The sequence below is a fragment of the Balaenoptera ricei genome, chromosome 1 (genome assembly GCF_028023285.1).
Source record: "Balaenoptera ricei isolate mBalRic1 chromosome 1, mBalRic1.hap2, whole genome shotgun sequence".
NCBI classification, from domain to species: domain Eukaryota; kingdom Metazoa; phylum Chordata; class Mammalia; order Artiodactyla; family Balaenopteridae; genus Balaenoptera; species Balaenoptera ricei.
Window position 1 is genome coordinate 22,423,165 of NC_082639.1, and position 19,285 is coordinate 22,442,449.

Genomic DNA, 19,285 nt, shown 5'->3' on the forward strand with positions numbered 1-19,285 from the left:
CTGCGCTCAACATCCCGCAGCCTCGGGGAGCAGCTCCGGCGAGTGTGGCGCCGGTGGCGCCGAGGCTAAGGCCGGGTACGGCGGAGGATGGGCGTGGACCACAGCAGAGAACCCGAAGAGCCAAGAGAACAAGGACGTGGTAACCGGGAAAAAGGGTAGCTGCGTGCCGAGAAGGGGTTTATATAGGCCCCTCCCCTCGCGGCCGCGCCTGACAGTTGGAGCTGCGCGCCGCGCAGGCTGCTGGGAGTTGTAGTTCGTTCGCCGCCAGCGCTGGCCGCGTGTCTGGCTCCCAGCCCCAAGCGCGTGCGGGGCGAGGCCTTTTTCACTCAGATGGAGAAACCTTTTGGTTTCTTCCGGACCGGAAGAGGTTCCTCTGCCTTCCTTCAGCATTCAGTGAATGTCCAATACCGGGGACTGGGTTCACAGATACCGCTGTGCCATCTGGAGTTCAGTCAGGGGAAGACTTTCAACATCGGGAAGTTAACCGTTAACCCTGTGAGCTGAGAAAGTGCTGCGTTCAGACCGCCGTGGGCACGTGGAGGAGCAGTAACTGAGTTGATTTCGGGGAGGAGCTCTGTGAGGTCATGGAGAGGGATCTTGGGGAGGGCTTCCTTCCCAAAAGTTAAGAGGCGACTGATTACAGTACTAATGAGATGAATGCATTATTTGTTCAAGCCTCATCTCTTCGATTGATAGATAAAAAATTGTATTGGGGCTTCCCTGGTGGCGCAGTGGTTGAGAATCTGCCTGCCAATGCAGGGGGCGCGGGTTCGAGCCCTGGTCTGGGAGGATCCCACATGCCGCGGAGCAACTAAGGCCGATAGTGAGAGGCCCGCGCACCGCGATGAAGAGTGGCCCCCACTTGCCGCAACTGGAGAAGGCTCTCGCACAGGAACGAAGACCCAACACAGCCATAAAAAAATAAATAAATAAATAAACCCAAAGTTTAAAAACAAAAACAAAACTTGAGGCAGGGCCTGTGCTCTGGGCTCCCTCTGCCTCAAAAAAAAAAAAAAAAAAAAATTTTATTGAGGGCTTCCCTGGTGGCACAGTGGTTAAGAATCCACCTGCTAATGCAGGGGTCACGGGTTCGATCCCTGGTCCGGGAAGATCCCACATGCCATGAAGCCTAGAAAAAAGCCCGCGCGCAGCAACGAAGACCCAATGCAAGCATAAATAAATAAATTACTTTTAAAAAAATTTTTATTGAGTGCTTGCTAAGTACACTGTTCCATTATCTCAGCTAGTTTTCATTAACCCTGTGTGTGGGTATTATAATTATGCCTTTTTCACAGATAAGGAAACTGAGGAATGGATCACACAGCTAGCAAGCGAGGTAAGGACTGGAATGCGGAAGTCCACCTCAAACAGCACACTCATAATCACTGTGCCATGTGCACGTTTTGCCCATAGAACGACTAAGCGTCAATATAAAAACAAGTAGTAATTGTCAAGAATTAAGCACCTATTCTGTGCTTAATCTATTAATCAGTTTTCATCCTTACATACACTTTAAAAAGTTTTTATCCTTACCTACACTTTAAGAAGTGTTACTATTATTCCCATTTTGTGGAGAAGGCGACAGACTCTATGAGGGTTAAGAAATTTTCTGATGACACCCAAATGTGTTTCTTTAGCTCCGCTTTTCTTCTGAGCTCCAGACTTGATATCCTGCTGCTTCCGTGACATCTACACTTGGATGGCTATTTATTAATAGGCTTCTCAGAATACAGTCTTTCCTCCTCTAGACCTGCTTTTCCCCATATCAGTAAGTCCTTAGGGTGACCCAGGACCCCTCTTCTTCTAACATCCCACTTCCAATGCATCAGCAAATCCTGTGTTCACCTTTAAGATGCGTCAAGAATCTGACTATTTCTGGACTTCCCTGGTGGTCCAGTGGTTAAGAATCCGCCTGCCAATGCAGGGGACACCGGTTTGGGAGGATCCCACATGCCACGGAGCAACTAAGCCCGTGAGCCACAACTACTGAGACCGTGTGCCACAACTACTGAAGCCTGCGCACCTAGAGCCCGAGCTCCGAAACAAGTGAAGCCACTGAAATGAGAAGCCCGTGCTCGCCGCAACTAGAGAAAGCCCGCACACAGCAACGAAGACTCAACACAGCCATAAATAAATAAATAAATAAATGAGAAAAAATGAAACTGTAAGTCTCTAAAATAATGAGACTAAGGCTCATTTAGCTCTTATATTTAGATCTATGATACATTTTGAGTTAATTTTTATGTATCATGTGAGGTAGGAATCAAGGTTTGTTTGGTTTTTTATTTATTGCATATTGCCTATCCAATTGTTCCACCTTCAATTTTGTAAAAGATCATCTTCTTCCGTCTAATTGCTTCGGCATCTTTGTTAAAAATCAGTTGACCATATGTGTAGGCCTGTTTCTGTATTCAGTACTATACTCTCCTGGTTACTGTAGCTTTTTGCTTTGTTCTTCTTTTTCAAAATTGTTTTAGCTATTCAGTCCTTTACATTTCCATATAAATTTTAGTATCAGCTAATTTGAAATTTTTAAAAAGCCTACTGGGATTTGATTTGTATTGCATTGAATCTATAGATTAATTTGGGAAGAATTGACATCTTAACCATATTGAATCTTCTATACAGATGGCTAATAGGCACATGAAAAGAAGCTCAACATTACTAGTTATTAGAGAAATGCAAATCAAAATAAGGTATCACCTCACACCAGTCAGAATGGCCATCATTAAAAAGTCTAAAAATAACAAATGCTGGAGAGGGTGTGGAGAAAAGGGAAACTCCTACAGCGTTGATGGGAATAGAAGTTGGTGCAGCCACCATGGAAAACAGTATAGAGGTTCCTTAAAAAGCTAGAGTTGCCACATGATCCAGCAATCCCACTCCTGGGCATATATCCAGAGAAAACTGTAATTTGAAAAGACACATGCACCCAATGTTCATAGGAGCACTATTTACAGTAGCCAAGACATGGAAGCAAGCTAAATGTCCATCAACAGATGAATGGATAAAGAAGATGTGGTCCAGGGACTTCCCTGGTGGCACAGTGGTTAAGAATCCGCCTGCCAATGCCGGGGACACAGGTTCGATCCCTGGTCTGGGAAGATCCCACATGCCACGGAGCAACTAAGCCATGCGCCACAACTACTGAGCCTGCACTCTCGAGCCCTCAAGCCACAATTACTGAGCCCATGTGCTGCAACTACTGAAGCCCACGCGCCTAGAGCCTGTGCTCCGCAACAAGAGAAGCCACCACAATGAGAAGCCGCGACCGCAACGAAGAGTAGCCCCCGCTCGCCGCAACTGGAGAATACCCGCGCGCAGCCAAAATAAATTAATAAATTAATTAATTTTTTTAAACTAAAAAAAAAGAAGATGTGGTCCATATATACAATGGAATACTACTCAGCCATAAAGAATGAAATACTGCCATTGTGCAGTTTATTATGTATCAATTATATAATAAGATGTAAAAAAAGAAAAAAGTAAGCAAGAGAAAATTCAGATCATGTCATTCACCTGTCCCCAAAGCACTGACTTCTCAACACATTTGGAATAAAAGTTGAAGTCCCCATGATGGCCTCTGAAGCCACAGATGATTGCTCTCATTGCTCACCACTTGCTCCCCATTCGTTCAGCTCCCTCATTCTGGCCTCTGTGCTCTTGGAGCATCCCTTGCCTCCTCCAACCTCAGGGCCTTCACTCTTGCTGTTCTTCCTGCCTGGAACTGTCCTCCCTGTATATCACAGACAACCACGCTGCTCACTCCCTCTCTTCCCCTGGTTTTCTGTTCAAATGTCACCTCCTCGGACCACCCTATTTTTTTTTTTTTTTTGAAGATTTTTTTTTTTTTTGATGTGGACCATTTTTAAAGTCTTTATTGAACTGGTTACAATATTGCTTCTGTTTTATGCTTTGGGGTTTTTTTCGCTGCAGGGACTGTGGGATCTTATCTCCCCAACCAGGGATCAAACCTGCGCCCCCTACATTGGAAGGCAAAGTCTTAACCACTGGACCACCAGGGAAATCCCTGGACCACACTATTTTGATATAGCACCCTGCCACCCTTCAAGCTATGGCTGGTTACTTATAACACTTATTGCTCCCTGTCATCACATTTTATATGAGTATATTTTCTGTCTTCCCCATTACAAGTGAGCTCTCCAAGAAAAGGAATTGTGTCTTTTTTTCCCACTGCTGTATAAGTGCCAAGCATGTAAAAGATGGCCAGCACTTATTGAAATAATTACTACGTGAATGAATTAATTAATGAATAAAACTTGGCCAAGGCCACATAGCTAGTAAGCATCATTTGGAACTAAAACTAAGTTCTAATGCAAATGTGCACCTGCTATGATACACAGTAACCCCAGAACTACCCTGTGAGGTGGGTGCCATGATTTGCCTCACTTAGCAGAAGGGGAAGCAGGGTTGGAGAAGGGAAATGACTTGCCCCCTGGGTCACATAGGGAGTCCATGGCAAAGTCAGCTGACATCTGGATTCCAGCACCAGGTGCAGTCAGGGACAGGCACATGACCCCAGCCCATAGCAGGAACGTCTAGGAGAGGAAGTTCAAGGAGTCTGATGCTGACGGTGCACTCCGCCCACATGCTGACTGCAAAGGCTTCTGGGACGTCTGGGTTCAAACTGCCTTTCAAGCTGTTTCATGCCTCTGCCTTTGCCCAGCTGCCCCAGCATGGAGTGCACTTCCTCCCTGACCTCCCCAGCTCCCACTTGTTCTTGGAGACCCAGCTTCAGCTTCACTTTCTCCAAGAGGTCTTCCCTGACCCCGTAGCTCCCTCAGTCCAGCTCCGTTGTGGTATTTGAATGAATAAATGAGTGAATGAATGAACGAATAGCATTTATCCACTTTTATTCATTCATTCATTCAACCATAAATATTTACCAAGTTCTACTTTGTGCCAAGCACTGAGGATACAGCCACTGGTCCTTGTCCTCAAGAGGCCTGAGCCTAGAAGTGAGACAGACATCACAGTGGACAAAAGGGCCTGTGACCTCACTGGCCAGTGAAGTAGGGGTTAGTTACCCTTTGACGAGCAGAAGAGGAGTGTCCCTGGCAGAGGGCTGAGAAGAGGCAAGATGTTCAGCATGGCTGGAGTACCAGTGGTGGGTAAAGAAAGGCGGGGGTGGAATGGGGGGAGGAAGATCTTCGCAGCCCTGACGCAAAAACTGTTTTTCCAGCTGAACAGAGCAAGGTGATAAGAACATCCCGATGGAAGAATCAGTGGGGCAGGTGGGAGTGGGGCAGACCCTCCTGGTTTGGGCAGAGCTGGCAGGGCGGATTCCTTCCCCAACACACATACCCTAGCTGATGCCCCCTCTCTCTCCTCCTGGAGGTGAGGGCAAGCAGAGACGTGGGCCCCTTCAGGCTAGTGCAGGTGACCAAAAGCCAGGATTACTAGGAGACCTAACAAAATGGCTTCTCACAGATTTGCTTAGAGTTTGCCACAAGAAAACCTGGGCCTTCCCAGGTCCCCAAACTGTCCAGCCAGAAACAGACTTGGCAGCTAGTCTGTCTTCCGTGCTGAGTGATCTTGGGCTGGTTACTTAACTTCTCTGAGCCTCAGTTTTCTCATCTGTAAAAAACACTGGGCAGGGACTTCCCTGGTGGTCCAGTAGTTAAGAATCCGCCTTCCAACGCAGGGGACATAGGTTCGATCCCTGGTCGGGGAATTAAGATCCCACATGCCGCGGGCAACTAAGCCTGCGCACTCTAGAGCCTGTGCGCCACAACTAGAGAGAAGCCCGCGTGCCACAATGAAGACCCAATGCAGCCAAATAAATAAATAAATAAATAAATATTAAACAACAACAACAACACTGGGCAGACTAACACCTACTCACAAGGTTGTGTAAGGAGGAAATGTGATGATACGATGGTTTGCGTTAGTGAGAACTGCTTCCCACTGCCAATTTGCCAAAACAAGTTAAACTGGTAACATCCACCCACAGTGGGATAGTGGGATTAGACCAACAGACAAGCTGTTTGGGACCAACCAGAACTCCAGCCTTTATGTCTTGGGTGTCAAGAAGGCCAGACTGGAAAGAGTGGAGTACATCTTGAATGCAGATGTACCTGCTTTACCCTTGCCCCTAATCCAAGTGGGACCTGACCACTTAGCCCTGGTCCTTTGGGAACTTGCTTTGCGGTCCCCTTTCGTGACATCAAGGGGTAATGAAGAGTGAGACACATCTGGATGTGAGGCCCAGCCCTACTGTGACCTGAGACAGGCCACACGTCTGAGCTTCAGTCTCCTCAGCTCTAAAATGGGCACACTCTGGCCTTCTCAAAGGGTTGCTGTCCCAGAGCATAAGGAACTGACCATCTCACCTCATTAATGTTAGCTGTCCAGTCCACAAGCAAACTGCTCTCCCTCTGGAATTGCAGTGGTCTGTCTGCTGCCTGTGTGCAAGTCCCTCTCTGGGCCCCGGGGCCCCGCACAGGCAGGAGGGGAGGAAGCAGTGGGTGCTGTTGAACACTGACCCTGAACACTGAATGGGAGGCCCCAGGCCAGGGCCAGTGGGGCTCCAGGAAAGGGGCACCTGGGTGGGGAAAGAGCACCTATAAAACCACTTTCTCCAGGGGTGTCTCCAGGTCCAGCAGCAGCAGGGGCCCAGCTGGGGGACTAATAGAGAGTGGGGCTGCAGAGAGAAGCCGCCCCAACGGAAGAATAAAGTGGATGCTCTGGCGCTGCTGGTCCCAGGCCAGTGCACGTTTGGTTATCGGTCCTCCCTAGTCCTTCTCCCCACATTATCTAGTTTAATCTCTTCATCCTTGAAGTAAGGGTTATCATCTCCATTTTACAGAGGAGTAAACTGAGGCTCGGAGCAAGGAAGTGACTTGTCCAGGTGTTTCCACTGGGCCCGGTGGTTTCCTCGGGGTCCGGCCCCACCCCCCGGTGCTGAAGACGCCCCAGGTTCTCCAGTCCCGGGTCTGGGTGGCTCAGCGGCCGCCCCGAGGCGGGGGCGGGGCCCTGAGACTGGCCAGGGGCGGGGCCGCATAGTTGGTGGCTGGGCCCCGGGAGGCCAGACGCCCGACATGGAGGCGGGGGGCTGCCGCTACCAGTTTCGGATCGCGCTGCTGGGGGACGCGGCCGTGGGCAAGACGTCGCTGCTGCGGCGCTACGTGGCGGGCGCGCCCGGGATCCCGGAACCCGAGCCGGAGCTCGAGTCGGTGCCCACGGTGGGCGTCGAGTTCTACAGCCGCACTCTGCAGCTGCGGGCCGGGCCGCGCGTGAAGCTGCAGCTCTGGGACACGGCGGGCCAAGAGCGCTTCAGGTGCGCGGTGGGTGGGAGGCGGGGCGGGGGGGTGGGACGAGAAGGGGCTGGCATGAGGGGCCTCTGACTGGGGCGGGGTCAGTCCTGGTCCACCTGGCCGTGGGGATCCCTCAGAGGGGTCAGCCTCAGTGGCCCAAGGAGAGATCTGGGGGTCTCTGCCCTGGGCCTGGGTCCTTCACTCTTGAGTCCTTCATCGTACAAATAACAGCAGGTTGGGACTTCCCTGGCGGTCCAGTGGTTAAGACGCCGCGCTCCCAATGCAGGGGGCACGGGTTCGATCCCTAGTCGGGGAACTAAGATCCCGCATGACTCCTGGCGTGGCCAAAAAAACAAAACAACAAAAAACAAACAAACAAAAATAAAGACCTGGCGCCCGCCCCAGAGGGATATTCGATATTGAAACTTGGAGGCATGAATGACCTGGGTGCTGAGAGAGCCCACAGGAGGGCAGAGAGGGAGGTGTAAAGGAGATGTGAAAGGAAGAGAGATTGGTGTTGGCCATGAAGGATGTGTAGGAGTTTGCCAGGCAGAGAATGGGGAAGAAAAGACCTGCTATCAGGAAAACATGAGGCTTCCTCCAGGAATGGAGGAATGGTCAGGAGTGTAGGGGGGGGAATCAAACTGCTGCCTAACTGGGGAGCACACAGTCACTTGGGAGAGACAGACATAGGGAAAGAGAAGCACAGGGCAGTGTGAAATGAGCTTTGGGGGTGTGAGGCAGTCAGTGTACGGAGGGGGTGGTCCTGCTTCGGGTGTCTTGAAGGCATAAGCCTCTTCCAACTTACTCCCTCCCACCGTCAGGTGCATCACCAGGTCCTTTTACCGGAATGTGGTGGGTGTCCTGCTGGTCTTTGATGTGACAAACAGGAAGTCCTTTGAACACATCCGAGACTGGCACCAGGAGGTCATGGCCACTCAGGGCCCCGACAAGGCGATCTTCCTGCTGGTTGGCCACAAGAGTGACCTGCAGAGCACCCGTTGTGTCTCGGCCCAGGAGGCAGAGGAGCTGGCTGCTTCCCTGGGCATGGCCTTCATGGAGACCTCCGCCAAAAATAACTGCAACGTGGACCTGGCCTTCAACACCCTCACTGATGCCATCCAGCAGGCCCTGCAGCAGGGGGACATCAAACTGGAGGAGGACTGGGGGGGTGTCCGGCTCATCCAGAACACCCAAATCCCCAGGCCCGCCAGCAGGACACAGCACCCGGGCCCATGCAAGTGTTGACTCTGGGAGGGAAAGGGTTAAAGCAGTGTGGCCCTCATAAGTGCTGGTGAGATGGGGAGGGTTAGTATCTCTCTGGAGGGCAAATGGCAGAATCTATCCTGAGGGTTAATATAAACAGTATCCTGGTACAGTCTTGTCTCCTGGATTTGGGGGTCTCAAGAGCTCAGCCCCTTTCTACTAGAAAGATCTAAGAGGCCAGGTGTGCAGCTTCCTGTCCTTGAGCCTGTTTCCTCCATGGTCAGAGGAACTCATAGAAGACCCCCACCTCACAGGGGGTTGTGGGCACGAATGAGATAATGAATGGGCTACGCTCAGCCAGAGCCTCCCACACAATGAGAATCGAATGGCAAGAACTGTCATCACCGCTCTTTCCTCTCTTGGCCGGGATGTGGCCATTTCTGGCAGCGTCCCTGGGCTCGGATGCTGAACCACTCAGCGTTTGGACGCTGCTGCACAGGCAAGGACAGGTGCGGGGAATTTCAGGCTGAGCCAGCCTTGGAGCCTCCTTAGGTCCTCAGGTTTGGATGAGAAAGTGTGCCCTCAAACCCAGGTTGCTGGCCAGGGACTGGATCTGGATCTGAGAGGCAGGGATGAATATGAACAGTTCCTCTGTTGGGCACACGGTGGACACTGTGATTAGCCACCAAGATCTCCCCTCAGGGCTGAAGAACCCAGAGCCTCCTCCCCACTGCCCCTCCCAGCTGCTGGGAGTGCTGCCTGGTGGTGGAGCTCAGTTTAATCTCTCGGGAACTGCCCACCCATCCGGGGCAGCCCACAATCCAGCGTCAATCTGTTGGGTCTATTGGGGGGCGGGGGCACTGTTCAAAGGCCTGGGCCTCTTGTCTCAACTCTAGACAACTCTGAAGGAAAAACCCAGCTTCATCACTCTCCATGGGGTCACTTGAGGCCACTGTTATGACAGCATCCCAGCTAAATTCTCATGCTCAATCCTTTCTTCCCTTCCTCCCCGCAAGCAGGTATTGACCTCAAGAATCCCCTCGTAAAAGTCTGCACACTGATTTCCCACTCAGAATCTGCCTCCTGGGGAACTTATGCTGCAGCAGAAACTGCTAGGCACAAAATGTCCAGCAGCAATGCAGGAAGGCTTTATGGAAGGAAGGATCTCAGCAGCTGTAGAGGGGGTATCTTGGGGGTGTCATTGTGCCAGCAGGCATGGGCAGGGCATGGGCAGTTGCCACAGCAAAAAGAGCACAACCACTTAACTCCCTTTGCGACCCGGGGCCAGTTACTCCACCTTCTTGAGTCTCAGGTTCCCCCTCAGTAACCTGTGTCTGCCTCCCCTTTTTTTTTTTAAAGATGGGCTTGTCTGTCTGTCCGGTAGTTTGGATTTTTTTTTTTTTTTATATGAATGGCTGGATTTTATTTATTTATTTATTTATTTTATTTTTTTGTCTGTGTTGGGTCTTCGTTTCTGTGCGAGGGCTTTCTCTAGTTGTGGCAAGCGGGGGCCACTCTTCATCGCGGTGCGCGAGCTTTTCACTGTCGCGGCCTTTCTTGTTGCGGGGCACAGGCTCCAGACGCGCAGGCTCAGTAGTTGTGGCTCACGGGCCTAGTTGCTCCGCGGCATGTGGGATCTTCCCAGACCAAGGCTCGAACCCGTGTCCCCTGCATTAGCAGGCAGATTCTCAACCACTGCGCCACCAGGGAAGCCCCCTGCCTCCTCTTTTCAAAGCATCACTCATCCTTCTGACAGTCTTGCAAGGTCTGCACGATTATCCTCATTTCGCAGCTGAGAAAGCTTGGGCCAAGAGAGGGGAATGATTTGCTTTAGAGTACTTTATCATTCCTTCAAAAATGCTTTAAAATGAGCATCGGGAATTCCCTGGCGGTCCAGTGGTTAGGACTCTGGGCTTTCACTGCTGAGGGCCCCAGTTCAATCCCTGGTCGGGAAACTAAGATTCCGCAAGCTGCATGTGCGGCCAAAAAATAAATAAATAAAATAAAAGAGCATCTACTCTGATCTGGGCTCTGGGAGTACAGCAGTGAACATGACAGAAAAGCAGTCCTAGGGCTGACATTCTAGTGGAAGAGAAAAAACTAGTAAGTGGAACTAAATGATTTCCAGTTGTAAGTGCTGTGAAGACCACAGATCTGGAAGATGGGCCTGAGGGTGATGGGGGCCTCCTTTAGAGCAGGTGGTCAAGGAAGGCCTCTCTCAGGAGATGGCCTTTGACCTGAGACCTGGAGGAGGAGGAGGAAGAGCTGAACTAAGAGCAGAGATCTAGGCAGAAGGAACAGTATCCAGCATTGATTGGGCACTTCTTATAGTATTATTATTCCATTTTACTGATGTTGAGACTGAGGCCCAGAGAAGCTAAGTGAAACCAGTAAGTGAGGGAGGAGCCCTGAGGCAAGGAAGAGCTGGGCTCTTTCTAGGAATTTACTGGAGATCTGAGTGCTCGAATGAAGTGAAGAAGCTGGGAATGACCCTCAACTCGGTCTGTGTTTTCTCATCTCCCAGAGCTTCCCCGGACAGGAGTACAGGTCTACTAAACTGAAGCTTGTTTGGGAGATGAGCAGCTGGTCCTGGGGACGGTGGTGGGGATTTGGCTGTCAGGTGCTTTAAAAAAAAAAAAAATCCCCAAGTCCCTGGAGAAAGAAAGAAAAAACTGAGCTTCTCCCCTCTCAGAATCCTGGCCGACTGTGGAAGAACCAGCCTGAAGGCCCTGCCCACCCAGGACAAGGTCCACCAACAAGGAAGAGATGTTGCCCATTGTCTCCAGCTGCCTCCCTTGAGGAATGTTCAGCAGACTGTAGTCACACATCTCTCTCAGCCTCAGTTTCCCATCTATAAAATGGGGATAATAATAGTTTTTGTCTCACAAGGTTGTTATGAAGATTAATGTATTATGTGAATTCCTACAATATGTATGGGCTCACAGGCTGTGACCTATTTCTATTGCTTATTATGTTATTATTATTACTATTATTATTATTATTATTCCTATGACTTATTATTAACCGTGAAGCAACCTTGTAAGGTCAGGCTGATCTTGTCCATTTCAAAGACAGGAACCTAAAGTCCAGGAGGGGAAACTGATGTGGCTCAGTCGGTAAACCCCGGGCCGGCTCAGTGTTCCAACAGCCTTGTCCACCACCTCGGGCCAGGCCCAGAAGGTCCTACCTTATGCTTTAAGACTGTGATCTCACACTCACAAGCACCATCAGTGTGGCAAAACCTCTGGAGACTGTAAATGGCTTTAATGAGAGTGATTCTGACCCAGCAGTAGGAAGCAGCCCTGCCCAGCCCACTAGCTAGAGGAAAGGCACAGAATAGGACTGGAGACTGGGGAAGCGGCCGAGAGGGGCACGCCCTCCTGAGGGCTGCCCACTGTTCAGAAGCAGGCGCCCTCTCTCCTGGGAGCAGGCCCCGCACCCAGTTTGCCATCACTGTCATGGTTTAGGCCCCGCGGTCTTTAGTGTAGATTGTGCCGCCCCTCTTGAGGGTCTCAGGCCTGTAGGGTGTGATTTAGCATCCACATTGCCCCAGGGGATCTTTTTAAAATACAGATTTGACCTGCCTGCCCCCCTCCTAGAATCCTTCCCTGGCTCCCCATGCCTACAGGGTAAAATCCAAACCCTTTCCCCCCAAGTCCAATCTGATCTGGTCCTACAGCATCTCCACCCACTTTGCCCAGGTTCCCAACCACCTGCAGCCCTGGGCTTTGCACATGCTGTTTCCTTTGCAGAGAAGGCCCCTACACATTCCTCTCTCCCTGTATTATCTGATCTGCCTGCAACACTCAGAAAAATATCACCTCCTAACCATTGCATTATCCCAGCTGCCAAAAACAGGGCAAGCTTTGCAGTCAAAACTGGTTTTGAATCTCAGCCGTACTATGTACAGTTGTGGGACCCTGGGGAACTCACTTCATCTCTGTAAGCCTCAGTGGACTCATCTGTAAGTTGGGGATAATAACACCTAACTCAAAGGTTTTAGAAAGGATTAGATGACAAATCAAAGGCAATACTTGTCACACCCTTGTCACACACAGGAATTCACAAGATGGAAGTCCCCTTCTTCCCCTGAGGGTTTTACTATTAATCACTTTTAGGGAACAGAGACTACCAAAGTACACACTTTGGGGAAATAACAAGGATTCCAGACTCTAACAAAGTTCTTAAAAGATCCTGACCCCCTTCCTGAGATATGGGCTGGGCTCTGCTTTCTTACCAAGAGTGGAGTTCCAGAATCGTCCCTTCAGGTCTATCCCCAGGTTATTCTGAGCAAACAAAGCTCGTTCTCCAAGGCAGCACCCTGGCCAAATCCTCCAACCATAGCGGCATGGACAAGGTCAGGCTACCTGGCCTCCAAGGCTTTCCATATGCTGCTTCCTCAGCCTGAAAACCTTGCAACCCAGGCTTGAATCCATCCCCTTTGCCCTTTAGAAGGAACAGAGCCAAAAGTCTGCCACCCATGGGACCCTTTCTGACAAGCTTGCCTGCTCTGGGAGCCACTGAAACCTAGTGGATGAAGAGGGAAGACCTATCCTACCCACCCTGCACAGCCTGGAACGGAAGCAATCTAGGTGGGAACCCACATCTATCCTCTGCCTCTGAGCCTCAGTCCCTTCATGGTAAAATAAGAATGAGTCCTACCTCACAGGTTTGTTAGAGGATTAAATATGACAACGTGTGTTAAGTGCCTAATAAATGTTAAGTTCCTTCTGCCAACAAGCCCCCTCTGTGTCTTTCATGTGTCCTTCCCGTGCCTGGAATGACCTTCCTCCATATCTGTCAAAACTCTGTTCACCCTTCAAGGCTTAGTCCAACCTAACCTATTGGTTCCTTCTCTGAGCCTTCAGGGCACTTACTTGAGTTGGCTCTCTTTGCAGATTTCAGGCACTGTTGTACTTTTTTGCCCCACTAGAGGGTAGCTCTTCAAGGCCAGGGCTGATTCCCTTGGGGAGGCTGCCTTGGGCAGGGGAACACGGGGCTTTTTAATACCATTAGGGAAAATTTAAAACATAACCAAGAGTAAAGAAACTAACGCAGACATAGAGAACGGACGTGTGGACACGGTGGGGGAAGGGTAGGGTGGGATGAACTGGGAGATTAGGCTTGACATAAATACACTACCACGTGTAAAATAGTGGGAACCTGCTGTATAGCACAGGGAGCTCAGCTTGGTGCTCTGTGATGACCTAGATGGGTGGGATGGGCGGGGGAGGGAGGTCCAAGAGGGAGGAGATATATGTATACATATAGCTGATTCACTTCACTGTACAGCAGAAACTAACACAACATTGTAAAGCAACTATACTCCAATTAAAAAAAAAACTAGTATAAAGTAGTATGAAGAACTTCTTGTACTCATAACTCAGCTTCAACAAACACCAGCAGGAATGGCCAATCTTGTTTTACTCTCCCTTCTCTTTATAAATGTTATTCTTAGGATCCTGGCCCTGGAGGGGGAACTGGTGCTCGGTCTGTGGTTGACAGGTGTGGGAGGATTTCTCCAGGGCCCCTGGCTGGGACATGTCCCATGGAAATCCCAGTGTTGGGAGAGGCAAGCCTCACACTGCACAACCCTCCCTCCTGTAGGTACAGACCTAGGGCTGGGACTCAGGCCAGCAGAGAGAAGGAAGGACATCCTCGCATATGGGGGCTGTGGCCTGCTGCCCACGGTCTTCTGAGCTACACCTGCGGACTTCTCAGGATCGGTATAGGACCAGGGCCTCTATTTTGGGGAAGTCCTGCTTCTGTCTTGAAGGGACTCAGTTCTGCATGGTGGTTTCAAATGGCACTCTGTCCCGGAGGCTTCACTAAGCCTGGGTCTGGGCATATCCTGGGGAGCCTAGACCCAAAAGCCCCTGACTGCCTTTGGGTTCTGGTTCTACGTCTCTCACTGCAAGTCTGAGCCAGCCCCAGACCACGTGGTTTATGCCTCAGTTCTGGGCTCGCTTCTCCTCCTGGCTGGTCTCCTGCACCACATGGACCCTCTCTGGCAGTACCAGTTCCACATCCTCCTCCTAGGAGACCCAAATGTGGACAAACCATCCTTGTTGAGAAACTACGTGGAGGGCATCTTTGTCGAGGGTGTCGCCCAGGCAGTGGCGGTGGACTTCTCCGTGCCCTTCATGGAGGCAGAGCCTGGGGGTCCAGCTGGCCAGGAAAGGTCACCACCCACCCCTCAGGGGGAGAGCCCACCCATCAGGAAGAGAAGCGGCCTTGGTGGCCGTGACAAAGATGAACTCTGGACCAAGAGCACAGGTCCGAGTCCTGGCCTACCCTGTGACCACGGGCAGGCCACATGATCTCTCCAGACCTCGATATCCTTACCTGTAAAATAAGAGGCTACGCTGGGTGACTCCGGGGGCCTTTCCTAACTATAGGGAACTGTGAGAGCTTAGTCCAGCTCTGTCCTCCTCCTCCCTGCTTCACCTCATGCAAGAGGGACCCTCTTTAGGATGGCTTCCTCATCCCAGATGGCTTCTTCTGTGTCCTCAAAACTCACCCCCGTTTTTGTGACCACCTCCTACACCTGCCTTTTGGTTCATTCTTTCTCAGGAAAACCTCAAGCCTTATTCCTTTACCTTTAGTCCAAATTAACTGCAGCCAACTTCTTGGCTGGTCCCCCTCCTGCCTGCTTCCAATTCCACTGGCAGCCAGAGCAAGGTTTTTAACATGCAGATATAATCACATCAATCCTCCATCTAAAACTTTACTGGCTCCCCATTACCTGTGCAGTGGTTTTCAAACGTTTTGTTTATATGCCTGCTTTTAGCATCAGAATCTTCTTGTCAGATGGGATCTTTCTCAGAGCCCTGAAATCCTCCACAATTAAAAGAGAGATTGCTCAGGCTGAAGAGAGGTGGGACGCCCAGAGCCAGCCTTCTGGGCCTCCCACACTATGTACCAACTCCCCCCACTCCCCACAAGACACACACATGGCGGCCTCCAAAGCATGAGCACCGGACCCCATCACTAGGCCTGAGGGCTGTCCACCCCCAAGCTTACTGTGCTCATCTCCGGCCGTTCTCTCCTCATGTGGCACCTTGTGCTTTAGCCACAGTGATGCAGTGACTTCTTTATACCTCCGGACCTTTGCATGCGCTGTCACTCCCACCTCTATCCCCACAGGACTTGGGGAGATAGTTTAGAGCACAGTTAAGAGTGCAGGTTCTGGAGTCAGAGGGACTTGGTTGAAATCTCAGCACCATCACTACTTCCTGTGTGATCTTTTTTTTTTTTTTAAACAAAGGCAACTTTTTTTTTTCTAATCTATTTATTTTATTTATTTATTTTTGGCTGTGTTGGGTCTTCGTTGCTGCACGCGGGCTTTCTCTAGTTGTGGCGAGCGGGGGCTTCTCTTCGGTGCAGTGCGCAGGCTTCTCATTGTCATGGCTTCTCTTGTTGTGGAGCACGGGCTCTAGGTGCGCGGGCTTCAGTAGTTGTGGCACGTGGGCTCAGTAGTTGTGGCACACGGGCTTAGTTGCTCCGTGGCATGTGGGATCTTCCCAGACCAGGGCTCTGGGCAGGGAAGAATCTGCCTGCTGTGTTGGCAGGCGGATTCTTAACCACTGTGCCACCAGGGAAGTCCTACCTGTGTGATCTTGAGTAAACTACTTAAACTCTAAATTTTAGTTTCCTCATTGGAAAATGGGATTAAATGAGATATTGCAAACAAAGTGCTTGACAAACACTTGTTTCTTCAGGTCTGTTGGGAAAACAAGCTTATCCACAGAAGGTGCTTAGCATAAAACACGGCACCTAATAAGCACTCTTACCAAGACCCTCCCGACACTGGAGGGCACAAATTCACCAGCCCTGCCACCCCTTGGGCTCCTCAGCATGTATTAAGTCCTATGTGTGCTCAGACTGTGCTGGGCTTCGGGAATCAGGTGGGCCTGGTTACTTAGCAAGGTAGAGGGCGTCGTGCCCAGGGCAAGGGGCTGAGCTGCGCCAGGCACCGAGTCAGAAGACTCCCGACAGATCACTGGGTGACACCCCGCTCTCCAGTACCCCCACCTCCAGTCACCACTTAAACAGCTGTCAGATTTCCCCCTTCTCTCCATTTCGTCACAAATACTTCAGTCCAGGCAACAACCTTCTCAGGAACCTCTGCTTCCACAAATGCCCTCTCTTCCGCCTCCACTGTCTGGCCAGAGTGAGCTTTTCAAAACATCAACCTGACGGCATCATGCTTCTGCTTAAAATCCTTCAATGGCTCCTGCTCCTTTTGGGTAAAGGCCACTCTTTGCTGGGACCTACAAAAGGCACTGCAGGACCTGGCCCGTCTCGCCTCATCACACGGCAACGGGGCTGGCATACGTGCAGCTCTCTCTCCTTGAAAGTGATCCCCATGCCTTCCCCTGAGTTCCTCAAATTACAGCTCTACTGCTCAGACGCCCTCCCCAGCCCTGGGAGTCTCTTCTTTGCAGCCCTGGTCATGGAAGCAGTTTTCCTTTCACTCAGTGGCAGGTCGCTCCCTGTTTTCATTCATCATTGCAGGCCATGCCTGGCATGGGAAGGGGCAGAGCTTATAAATACTCGCTGAATGAACAAGCCTCTCAGTATACATACAGGACAAGACGACTAGCTGGCTGAAGCCATTCACCTGTCACGCAGCTGATCAAGAACTGAGGTCTTTTGACTCTACCCAGCTCTTTCCATTAAACTGCCCTGATTCCCCTGTCCCCTTCTGTCCTCAATGGAGGATTCAAAACTAATTCTGGATTCCTTCTTGGCTGCCGAGGCCAATGACTCGCTCCTACTGCAGGAACTTGGCAGGAGGCCTTTTGCGGCTTGGCAATCACCAACAGAACATCCTTTGAGAGCGTCCCCCAGCGGCATCGGGAGGTTCTGGAGAAAGCAAAACCCTCCAACATCCTCTTCCTGGTGGTAGGCTACAAGAGTGACCTGGTGGTTGAGGGAGAGGTGATGCCGGGGGGAGGGGAGAAGCTGGCTGCCTCCTGGGGCGCTCACTACGTTGAGACCTCAGCCGAAAGCAACGGTGACATCAGCACAGCTTTCAAGCTGCTCACTCAAGAGATCTAAGAGCTGTGAAGAGAGGGATCGTGGAGCCAAACCCAGGGTGGGAGGGAGTGAAAAGCAGGGTCCCACCACAGACCAAGCCTCAGGAGGCAGAGGCCCAAAGCACGGCAAGGTGGATGTATCCATGCTGGTGGCCCCTGGGTGGAACAGCTACACCCCCTGAAGCCCACAGAACCCTCACAATCCACAAGGGCTCTGCCAGGAACAGAACAGGATGATGCTAGGTGCCACTGAAGGTCATGACCCTGAGGTCTCAAGGGGCCTGGTTTCCTCCGCACGATGGTAAAAATACTAGGATCAGGGACACCAACAACTGAGAACAGACAGAAACCTGCACAGAAAGGCCTTTCCCCAGGTCTACTGCCATCCTTTCTTAGCGTCAAGGATGAACTCCAGAAGTTCCAGAAGAGCAGGTCAAAAAAGGATTTCCCCAAATCAGGATGCCTCTTCAGTTTGGGGCTCATGAGAGAAGGTCGCCCTGCTCAGTTCTTATGGCAGACAATCTGGACTAAAAGTCCTACTGATGGTAAGGCCTTCCTTGGAGTAAAATAATGGAAAAATTCCTGGGTTTTTTCCTGCATCACAGAAATGAATAATGGTGCTGCCATCTGCTGACTAGAGAGCTACATCCAGCCTTGCTTACCCTCCTCTGGCATTTCAAAGTCTGTAAGCCATGCACCCTGTGTCTTTCGATTAATAACTTCTTTATTCTGGAAAAGCAAATGAAAGTCATATTCATATAAACACTGACATTACAAAGTACAGGGAAAAGGGGGAGGGAGAAGGAAACAAAAACCTCTACAAATTCTGCTAATACTCTCTCACCAAACAAGACCATAATGCTTTTCCCCAATTCAATCACTTATATAATAAACCACAAATAAAATCTTCTCTGGAAGATACACTGCTCCTCTTTGAGATGGCAGGAAAAAGGGACCGGAAGTTGGGGTAGGAGGCTTTATTCTTTTGGCAGATCCTCTCAGTCATTATAGATATTGCTGCACTGTTAATAAAAAATATATGCTTCTCTGTAAAGCATTAAAAAAAAAAATCCAAGGATGAGATGGCTGAGGTCTCAGCTCAAGTATCTCCAAATACATTGTTGTCCATTCCCTGACCTTTCCATGTGCTATTTCTTGGTTGTTTTCCGGATCAATGCCATTCTCTGAAAGGAGAGAGAAATAAGCAATTACACAGGTTAGAGTCAGGAACTTTCCAGGACATCCATGTGTGGCTACCAGGTAGCACGGTCTACACCATAGGCTGGACTCCTCAGGAACCTACAGGCACAGGGCAGCTCAGCAGACTCCTTCTAACTCAAGCACAGTCTGCGGGGCCCTAAGAGAAGTTTCCATAGGCCAGTGGACCCATTTCATTGACCAAAAGACCCCAAAAGCCCTATACTAGCAGGATGGTAAAAACAGTTAAAAGCAGAAGGTGACAGCTCCTGCCTTTTGGGGATTTAAGGGACAGGCCATCAAAACATGTGCTTTCTAGGCTTACCCCCTTCCCCTAATCTCCTTCTCTGATGATGGAGAAAATAAGGAAGAGGGCTCTGTTTTGAGCCTGTTGCCAACACGTAAAGGGAGCTGACATTCCTCACTTGATAACCTGCAATGAAGGAAACTGACCCTAACAATTTCCACCATAACCCATCAGGGAAACATTCAGATCATGGGTTTCAAATCTTACTATTACCAGCCACTGGCCAAATTAATGACTTGCTTTGCTCACTCTTTTTG

General features: G+C 50.4%; 3 protein-coding genes across 5 annotated transcripts in view; 2 read left to right on the top strand and 1 right to left on the bottom strand.

Annotated features, from left to right (window-relative positions):
• The first annotated feature begins 7,046 nt into the window (after positions 1-7,046).
• On the top strand, positions 7,047-8,646 carry LOC132348621 (ras-related protein Rab-42). The gene is made up of 2 exons (XM_059896319.1): positions 7,047-7,300; positions 8,102-8,646. Exons 1-2 carry the CDS (start codon positions 7,062-7,064, stop codon positions 8,523-8,525), a joined length of 663 nt encoding a protein of 220 aa, XP_059752302.1. The 5' UTR covers positions 7,047-7,061; the 3' UTR covers positions 8,526-8,646.
• Positions 8,647-14,479: 5,833 nt separating this feature from the next.
• Positions 14,480-17,546, top strand: LOC132368754 (ras-related protein Rab-39B-like). Its single transcript, XM_059927887.1, has 2 exons — positions 14,480-14,759; positions 17,269-17,546. The coding sequence occupies exons 1-2, from the start codon at positions 14,480-14,482 to the stop codon at positions 17,544-17,546; spliced, it is 558 nt and encodes a 185-aa protein (XP_059783870.1).
• A 684-nt stretch (positions 17,547-18,230) lies between these two features.
• Positions 18,231-19,285, bottom strand: part of TAF12 (TATA-box binding protein associated factor 12) — a 28,045-nt gene continuing 26,990 nt past the window's right edge. For all 3 annotated transcript variants that reach the window (XM_059896352.1, XM_059896333.1, XM_059896343.1), the window contains one exon: positions 18,231-18,708. In XM_059896352.1, the coding sequence (XP_059752335.1) occupies positions 18,673-18,708 (36 nt within the window). In that variant the 3' untranslated portion in view covers positions 18,231-18,672. The remainder of the gene's footprint in view (positions 18,709-19,285) is intronic.